The sequence below is a fragment of the Centroberyx affinis genome, unplaced genomic scaffold (genome assembly GCF_046629955.1).
Source record: "Centroberyx affinis isolate AG114_WGS23_722 - 3 ecotype Tasmania unplaced genomic scaffold, CSIRO-AGI_Caff_v1 ptg000278l_1, whole genome shotgun sequence".
Classification (NCBI taxonomy): Eukaryota; Metazoa; Chordata; class Actinopteri; order Beryciformes; family Berycidae; genus Centroberyx; species Centroberyx affinis.
Genome location: NW_027278957.1, coordinates 298,059 through 307,762, shown reverse-complemented (window position 1 = coordinate 307,762; position 9,704 = coordinate 298,059). Strand labels below are relative to the sequence as shown.

The 9,704-nt window shown below is 41.3% G+C and overlaps 1 protein-coding gene across 1 annotated transcript; it reads right to left on the bottom strand.

The window, feature by feature from the left end:
- Positions 1–782: 782 nt before the first annotated feature.
- On the bottom strand, positions 783–8,416 carry tomm70a (translocase of outer mitochondrial membrane 70 homolog A (S. cerevisiae)). Its single transcript, XM_071512773.1, has 12 exons — positions 8,105–8,416; positions 6,655–6,828; positions 6,327–6,453; positions 6,093–6,202; positions 5,844–5,992; positions 4,326–4,533; positions 3,758–3,892; positions 3,456–3,563; positions 3,182–3,298; positions 2,931–3,028; positions 2,699–2,821; positions 783–2,616 (listed from the first exon to the last, which is right to left on the bottom strand). Exons 1-12 carry the CDS (start codon positions 8,342–8,344, stop codon positions 2,463–2,465), a joined length of 1,743 nt encoding a protein of 580 aa, XP_071368874.1. The 5' UTR covers positions 8,345–8,416; the 3' UTR covers positions 783–2,462.
- Between the last annotated feature and the right edge of the window lie 1,288 nt (positions 8,417–9,704).

Sequence of the window (9,704 nt, the reverse complement as noted above, 5' to 3'; positions counted from 1 at the left end):
AACTGACTGATGGTGTACCAACATATTGCCACTATGTGAATATGTACAGTATATATATGTATACGCATTTATTATTAGTATTATTTGCATTCATTTGCATTATTTGCACTGTCTCTACAGTTTTATGGTGTGTACATCACCTTTATTTATCTTACAACCTTATCTTCCTGTACTAGTTTTCCTTGGTACTGTTCTGCCAATTGCTGCTGTGGCGCCTGAATTTCCCAAGGGGATAAATAAAGTGCTATCTTATTTTATCTTAATACAGATTTCTCCCCATTCACTTGCCTTGAGATAATCCGTTAAATATTGGGTAACTACCAAACATTTGTAGAAATTGGGCAACCTTGCCTTATTCCTCATTTTAAGTCAGACCTGGAAAATGCTGATATCTTGATTCGAAGTTGGGTCAAGTGCTTACTGAAATACTAGTCTAAGAGCCTAGAGGTTATAGAAACAGGCTTGTGACTGTAAGGACACCAGGTTGAAACCCAGACTGGCTGGAAAAATCTAGGCCCTCTAAGTAGTGCTCAGTGGTCAAGACTCAGTGGTGGACTGTGGTTGTACTGGGCAGCACTCCACATGTATTGTGCAACTGTGAAGCAGGGCGTTACTGGGAAAGTGCTGAAAAAAAGCAGGCTCAGTCTGAGAAAAATAAAGGTTTCAAAAAAGATTGCTAACCATAAGGAAGTCCCAGATCACAAAGAGGTTTCTGTGCATTAAGAGGAAGTTTCAGATTATAAGGCTGTCTAGATGAAATTTGCAAGAAGATAGTTTCAGGAATTATAACTTTATTAGGATTCATATTTTTTTTCCCACACTTTGGTCATGATACATCTCTTGGATAAAGAACGTTAGTGTTTCTTCTGAAGATACAGTCAAAATTGTTTAAGGTGAACTCCCGTCTCTTCCCGTAACTTTCAGGTCGAGTTTTGAACTGAGTTGTCGTCTTAACACCTGCTGAAGCTGGAATGCATCATTTGGTTCTTTGGTAGTGCCACACAATCAGCAAAATCTAACCATCGTTAATGCTACATGAATGAGAGTCACAGGGAAACTGCAGTATTTCACAAATCTAGGTCAAATTATCTTGAATTAACACTTGGTTGTAAAATGAAGATGCTCCAAATGTACAAACATTCAGCAGTGGGGACTAATTGTCTTTACAGATGATTGTATTGCCTTTACCAGAGAACCAAATCATTCCAGTTTCACCTGGCTCAAACAGAAAGAGAGATTCATAGGGCTGCATTCAGGCTAGCAACAATAAGGCTTGGGTTGTGAGAAAATTTATTTTGAATAGGAGCGTCCCTCGAGAAAAAAAAAATTAAACCACTGTCTTAAGACTACTCTGTCTAAAGAACGATCTGAACATAGCATGAAAAACAAAAATATTAAATAAAAAACAAACATGAGGATTTATCAATTGAACTGAGCTAAGAAAAAAAGCACTGAATAACTGATCCCTTTTGACATCTCCTGACACTAGAGGCAATTCAAAGAAAGAAAATCTTGCAACTAAAAACAAAAAGTTGTCTACAGTGTGAAAGTTATGCCAAACAAATGTGTTATGTCCAAAGTCTCATTTATAGGTAGGGTTTCCCTAACGACCAGATCCTGACTTCAGCACAAGCATTGCATTAACATTTATTTATAAAGAGAAATATCACATGCTGTACAGAATATATAAAAAGAAAAACAGGCAATCTGAAAATAAAAAAAACACTTACGGATCCTAAACTTTAGACTGAACCTCTTTGTGTACCCTTTTCCCACGTGATCAATTCCAGCATTACACCAAACACTGACATCATTACACATTTGACTATAATTTTAATCTTGCATTTGCCGTTTGATTAATGTTAGAATATGGAAGCAGCCGGACAAAAACACTTGTTGAGATCAACATAAATTAACAAGTGAACAGTCCATTAGAACTATATAAAGCTCTCACAGTATTTTCTGTAGATTTTAAAATGTCACAAAAGCATTAGTCAATAATGGGTTGAACAGACTGAGCACATCTCAATTCTCTTTTCTTATGCATATAACTGGAAAATTACTAGTGGATAGAAGGGTATACATGGCCATTCATGTATGTGTTTTTCTCTCTGGACGACACAATATCTTTCTAAAGAAACATGAGCAATAAAAAGGGTCGGTGTTGCGGTCAAATTAAGTGCTAGCAACGGGCTGCGGTGGTTAAGACCTTTCCCCTCCCCAAGTCTACCGGAGGCTTGGATCACAGCCTTTGCTTGATTGTGAATAGAAACCAAATCTTTCCAAAGTAGCAAACCCCTTCAATGTGATGTAAACACGATATACTGTATATATTCAGGGATATTTTTTTTGCTTTTCTGATCCAGTACTCATTTTTTACAAAACAAAAAAAGACAGTTGCATCTTTAACACAGTCAGGCTCAGCAATGAAGATTGGGATTGGCGATCAATCGGCAGAGAAGTTACAGTGTTGGAGGCTTCAGCCCATACTTCCTGGCCACTTCAGTCTGGGCATACGCCGCATCACATAACGAGTACAAATGGGCCATCTCCATCTCTGATTTGGCTAGGTTAATTGCCTTGTTGAACATTTCTATTGCCTTGTCAAGATTGCCCCTGAAAGGAAAAGACCCTGGTTATTTAAAGCCCTTTAAGAGGCCATATGATGTGTTGTTCAGGTTAAAAACATTGATCTCACCTCTGTACTTCAATGGTTCCCATAGTTTCATAGGCAAAGTCACATTTGTTGTCAATCTCAATCGCCTTACTGATCAGCTCTAGACCCAAGTCAAGGTCTTGTTTCCACTGCAGCTGCAACAAACTGGACAAATACTGAACAATTACCAACTGATGTCCGACTTACACATGTCAATCAGAGATGCTATTGATACAATAGGTCTACTGAGTAAGACAAAAACAAAAACACCTACCCCTTGTGGACATATGTGGTCGCATTGTCTGGTTCCAGGTCAATACACTTGTCATACATCTCATCTGCTTTCCCGAACTGTTGCTGATCAGTCAAAGCCTGAAAGGAACAGGGAAAGTGATAAAAACAAAAAACTGATTACTTACTTTTCAGAGCACTTAAGACAATGACCACAGCACGACAATAACAAAATGAATATGAAGCAACCACTGATAATTTCTAAATATATTAAATAAATGGTCTGAGGTGTACCTGCGCATAAAGAGCGTAGCCTTCAGCACACCTTGGGAACCTTCTGATCACATCCTCAAAGCCGTCCATGGCCGTCTGTACTTGGGCTGGGTTGTTTCCAGTATATGCTTGTCTATACTGAAGAACACAAGAGCAACAGAAACTTGCTGGCTAATCTTGATTTGTATAAGGCTAAACTGGGCCAAGACATTTTTGCAGTGAAGTCTACTTTTCCACAATTAACAAAATGCAAGGCAACCTTGGTTTTTTAAAGAGTCTTAAGTTGTTCACTTACAAGAGCGAAACATTTCTGTGCCTGGGCGAGAGCGGAGTCGGGCCTGAGCAGAATGCACTCATCGAAGTCTCCCACCGCCTCATCCACCTGGTCCAGCAGGATCTTCAGCTGAGAGGAAATCCATAAAGCACAATCATTATGAGGCATCCTGAAATGTGTCCAGCGTCTCATGACCAGCTTCATGTTGTACAACAGTATTCCATATCCCAAGTCAATTCAAACATTCAGTTAATAGTTGCTCACTGAAAATCAATCAGTTAACAAAAACGGCTGTAAATGAAACCAAAGCAACAAAGCCGTACCTGACCCCGGTGATGGTAGACATCAGCATTGCGCGTGTCAATCTCAGCTGCCATGTTAAAATCTTGTGTGGACAGCAGAGGCTGTTGCTGCTGCATGTACATGCTGCCACGCTTGATCAAAGCATTGGCCCGGAGCTGAAAAAGGCAGACAAAAAAAAAACAATGTTTGTCATGCGTTAGCTGCCTTTCCATCATTCTTTGTAAAGGATGATCTGTGTGTATATGGACAACTGGCAATTTGATGAATAGTGAGAAAAAGGTGAGCATTTAAGTAAAGAGTCGTTGAGGCGTTTGAATCCCGGCCTGGATTTCACAGCACATTCTCTACTCAACTGTGATTTCTCAGAGCAAATTGACAGAAGCTTGCTCCCCTCTCACAGCAACCAGAAGCATGTAGCAGTCAGTCTTTAATTTAATTAGGATTCTATCAAGAGAGATTAGCTTGTGGGCAATGAGTGGGCACCACCTCATGGCACTGCCTTGTAGTCTTACTAATGGACTATTTGAGTAGCTTAATTGCCTGGACAATCTCGACTAAGTATAGGCTTATAAAATAGACGGTCAGTACCTTCACATTGGCATCCTGCATGTTGATTACCCGGTCCAAATCAGGCTGGGCGGCGGTAGCGTTGCCAATCAGCAGGTAGAATGTGGCGCGCAGCAACAGGGCCTCTGCAGTGTATCGACCACCGGACTCGATCTCCTTGGTGCATTCACTGACGATTTTGTCATAGTTCTCCTCCTCCATGTACTGCTTGGCCTTCAGGTAGCCAGAGCTACGGAAGGAAAGGACAAGATCAGGAAAACTGTTGATCTAACAGGTGATTTTCGAGAGTAACACAACAGAATAAGTGAATGGTCGTATCTTTCAGAGTATAGCACAGTGCCAAGGCACAAAGCTGAGGAAGTCTCGAGCCTAATAGAGCTAATTGCTGTTATTGTTTTCTAATGCCAGGTGTGCCTGTATCTTTCCAATAACAAACTGCACCTGTACAAAGAAATATATGATGGAGCTATGATATTCTCAATCATCAAATTAATGATTTCTGATCAACAGTGATTAAAAGGTGTTACAGTTAGGTGACTGTACTGTATGTGTAACAGCACAGTCACCTACCAGGAGAAGACTATATCTGCAATTGTAAGCTCTCAGCTTGAGTGGTGCATCTGGACATTGCCAGCGCCCAGAGCACTGAATTAATTCTGAATGACGCAATCTTTATGGGGAATAATACAGAGATGAGTAGATAAGCAAACCACCGCCTATTACACCATAAACATAAAAACACACAGGCTCCCATAAAAATATCAATACTACATACAGTGTAGTAGACAGTTTTGTAGACATGAAGGTCATTTTGATTTTTAGCCCAGGTTTGCCCCTGGTTCCATTCTAAGATCAGTTCCTGTAGGTTGCCCAGTTTAAGAATGGTTCTTGTTTGGATATCTGGATATCTGTATCATGATATATAGACAATTATGCTTTAATCACAATTGTAACGTATTTTTGGCAGGCAGGTTAAGCAATAACCCACACAACTCATGAAACCTTGAAGTGAATGGGCTACATCAGCAGAAGATGCCAGGCTCAAGTCCTGTCAGCTAAGAAGATGAAGCTACAGCTGGCACATGATCACCAAAATTGGAAGACTTGAAGAGTGGAAAAATTATCAGATGAATCCTGGCTTCTGGCGCAACATGTTTTTACAGGGTTCCAGATCTCAACGATACATCACCTTTGGAATGAGGTGGAACAGGATATTCACTGCAAGAGCGTGCCAAAAAAAACAAAAAACACAAAACAGCAGTGAGTGTGTGACACTATCAAGTCAACAGGAACCACGATGCATGCCCAGCACCTTAATCTATGCCTCAAAGAACTCAGGCTGTTTTGGAGGCATGGGCAATATGCCAGTTTTGCACTGCACTCATGCTAATTCTCTATCTCAATACTGAGCAGTTTCACACATCTCTGATAACTGTGTCAACCTACTTTTTCCACACACCATTACAAACACATGCAACTTTGGAGCGAACTGTAGAATTATAAGTTTCATATTATTATATTCCATATATATTATCTGACCTCTCAGTGACCTCAGCCGCCTCGCCCTCCTTGTCCTTGTCTTCATCTTTCTTCTCTCCCTTCTGCAGGGGCTGGGAGATGATGTCATCAGTGAATGAACTAAAGTAGGACTTGATGAACTGAGGAGAAGGCATCAGTGGTTCACGGTTCTACAGGAAAAAAAAAAAAAAAAAAAAAGTTAACTGTGACAATTTCAGGGAGATAAAATACAAACAAATGTCATTAAAAGGTGTAGATGTGTGCAAATACCTTGTATTTCTCTTTGGCCTTCTCTTTTCCCAGCAGCTTCAGCACCTTGTCTGCTAGCAACATGCTCTGTTGGTTCTGGAAGGCCTCGAGAATACAGACCGCCGTGACATCTAGAGGAACACAGGGTGTACAAAAATAGTAATATCCTTGATCCGCACTGTGGCAGTCACAATAAGGGTAGAATAAACATCACATTTTAAGATCAACTTTTAAAAGAACAGGTGAGAGTCTCACCTTCCAGACACTCCTTCTTGTTGTCTAGTCTTTCCAGAGCTTTAGCCCTCCTGAACAGAGCCTTGACATAGCGTGGATTCAGTTCCACAGCTTGAGAGCAGTCCTGCACCACCTCTACCCACTTCATCTGAAATGATACGTCTTGTTATCTTACTACAAAAATACATGTCTGATATACAGCATGTATATATATTTTTTTCACCCGTACTTCAATTCTACTATTCAAGTTTCTTTCACATCAACATGTTGCTTTTTCACATTGTTCAAAATCAGGTATTACATTTTAACAACAATTGCTGAACACATTTTCTGTGATGGTGGTGCTAACCTGCTGCTCGTAGGCTGCTGCTCTGTTCTGGTAAAAGGTTGACAAATCAGCCTTTTGCTCTGTGGGGCAGAGGGCAATAGCCTCTGTGTAGCACTGGATGGCCTGCTCATACTTGCCAGCCTTGAAGTACTTGTTGCCCTTGTTCTTTGCTGCCTGTGCCCGGTCCAAAGGGCTCTAAATGAGAGGGGGAAAAGGCAAGTTTTTTTTTAATTAAATGGTAACCTCTGTGACTCAAGGGACCTGGTCATGGACTGAAAAGCCATTAGACTGTGTCTCTACATATTTAAGTGTCCCTCGGCAATGCGTCTTACACTGCAATAGGCTTAGCCTGCAAACATAGTGTCAAGGATTAAAGGCCACCGAATCAGAAAGCCCAACACTGTAAACAAAGCATGTGCAAACTTTATGTCTACACATAATGCTGATTTAAGCATAATCACTACAATATTCCAGCACAGAAATACTCAATAGTCCTGGATGATATGAATAGGCTATACTTTTCTCCAATTTTACCTTAGGTTTTAGGAAATTAATTATTCAAGTGGATGCGCCTCAGACCGGACATACACTTAATATCAGGAGCGACTGGACAAAAAAGACAAACACATGCACGCCAAGAAACTTCTTACTAGCAATTTACCTGTCAGTAACTGCCTCAGAATTAGCGACTGGGTTGCATTCTGTTCAATTATAGCCCTACTGTAGCTTGAATTGAGCAAAATACATTAACATATTGACAAAAATCACTCCAGAAGAGGCAGAGTATTGAACTCTGGTTTCTCATTGACAAGTCAGGTCGTAATAACAAACACGTATGTTTCGTATTGCACATTACCCATGCATGAAATAAATGCAAATGTTGTCCATAAACCCGTTTTGAAAGATATTAGGATAAATTGGTTGTCGTTACCGTTATCTGAATGAGATGACAGCCACCCGTAGGCCTGTTTGGCTATTTCAGATATCCACCAGTAACGTTAGCAGACTGATTCACAGTTAATACCAACCCCGCCCCCTCTGCTCTTCTTTGCTAATGGTTAGCTTGCCAGCGAAAAACATCTAAAATTACCCAACTAAAGTATAAGTTAGAAGAGCTTTATCCCTTGTGTTATTCCCGAGGGCTTGTGTCACCTGCCAGTTCAACTGAAACATTTTGCCCTCACTCAATTTTCTCTATCATGCTTGGTTTGAAGGGAGGTCGACATTTTGAACCAGGCTAGTTAACCTAGCTAACGCTATCTTACGAGCTAACATCAGCTAATCCAGCACTGGTGCACCGTGGTTGCTAACAGGCTAGCTGACGTTAAGGCAACTGACAGTTGGTGTCCTTGACTGTACTTTAACGGTAAACACAGTTTAGTCAGAAAGCTGTACGCGCTGCACAAAGGCAGATCACGCCAATGTAGGAAAAGAAGTAACAGTAGTGTGAAGTGTCTCTAGGCAACGGTACCATATTCTCTTGCTCCCGGCTGGCTCGAGCCGCGCCGTCTTGGCCCTGCACGGGGCTGGCGCTGCCTTCTGGGGTTTTCCTCTCCCCGTTTCCTTTTCCTCGTCTTTCCTTCGTTCTGCTACGGTTCCACAGGTAAACCGCCCCTACTCCCAGAACTATGGGAGTCCCGATTAACAGTGCTAGCTGCCAGCGTGGTAGTCCAGTCCCGGACTGCGGTTCGACCGGCTTTGAAGCAGCCATGATCAACCACGCAACTGTTAGCCAGCTAATACTCGGCTAGCACCTGCTGCACCAGACACCACTTCTTCTCGTGCTCTCTGCGAGGTCACAGAAACACCGCGGACTCATGGGATACTGGCGGACACGGCGAAACGTGTGAATGGGTGTAGTTCCTGCTGTAGTTCAACGGTTACATTTTGTAGTCCGTCTAAGCAACCCTGTCACTCGTTAATAACATTGCTCCTACTGAAAAGAGGCATTAGAGGCATCACTGTGGAAACCTCACTGACTTCCATAGTCATGTGAATCCTGCCTCCAGGCGCAGTTCAATATTTAGGCTGGCATTTTATCTTGCTACAGTGGAAATACATAAATACATCAAAATAAAATAAACTGAAATTACATTTGCATTTAAACTACACATACAAAAAGCACAAAAATTAAATGAACTAAACGATCTCTCATACTTTCACCTCGTCTTTATTTTAATTCTTCCCACTGTATCCAAGATAAACTGCTCACAAAGTTGTTTTTCATTTAACCCTGTTTTTACACTTCTTATACTTGCCAATTTTGTGACTCAACAACATGAACCTAGGAAACACAGTGGATGGCTGAAACACATTTTTCTTACTTATCAAACCTAATACCTAACAAATTAGTCAGGTTTTTTTTTAACCTGGAGGCCAAAAACCTATTTCATGTTTTATGTCTATTGCTGTCTGGTTGCAGCCACCAGATGGCAGTGCTGCTGCCTCTCTCTATCCAGAATGTGTTTGTTGTTGCCAACTGATCACCTCCTGAATTTAAACGTCTACTTGTTATATGTCTATCCCTGCACATGTTTGTTAAAAGATGTGGTGGAAGATGCTTATTGTAGTCACAAGATGTCAGTGCTGTGTGTAGACAATTTTGTTAAAATAGTGTTGGCTATTTTGTTTTCAAATTGTGTTTCAGCCTCAACACCAACCCTCTAGATTTGATCCTAATCAATGTGGATTTATCATATGAGTTTGTGTGTGTGTGTGTGTGTGTGTGTGTGTGTGTGTGTGTGTGTGTGTGTGTGTGTGTGTGTGTGTGGTACTTTGTGTGTGTATGTGAATGCCAGCTTCAATCTCCTCTGTGACATTTCAGAGCTTGGTGCTGGTGTGTCAGGACAGTGCTGGAGCCTGGCTACTCGATTTGTGCCCCAGGCCATCTGTCCTCAAACAGTGCCCAGCGCTGCCCAAGTTTTCAAAGTCAACACTGATGGGTGACTGGTTAGAGAAAGCATGTGTAAAGAAGAGACATGCCTTTATAGTAATATAGACCTTTTCTTTGAGTGAGAAGTATTAGAATCACTACTCCCTCCACATCATGCCCTGTAGGCCTTATTCAGTAG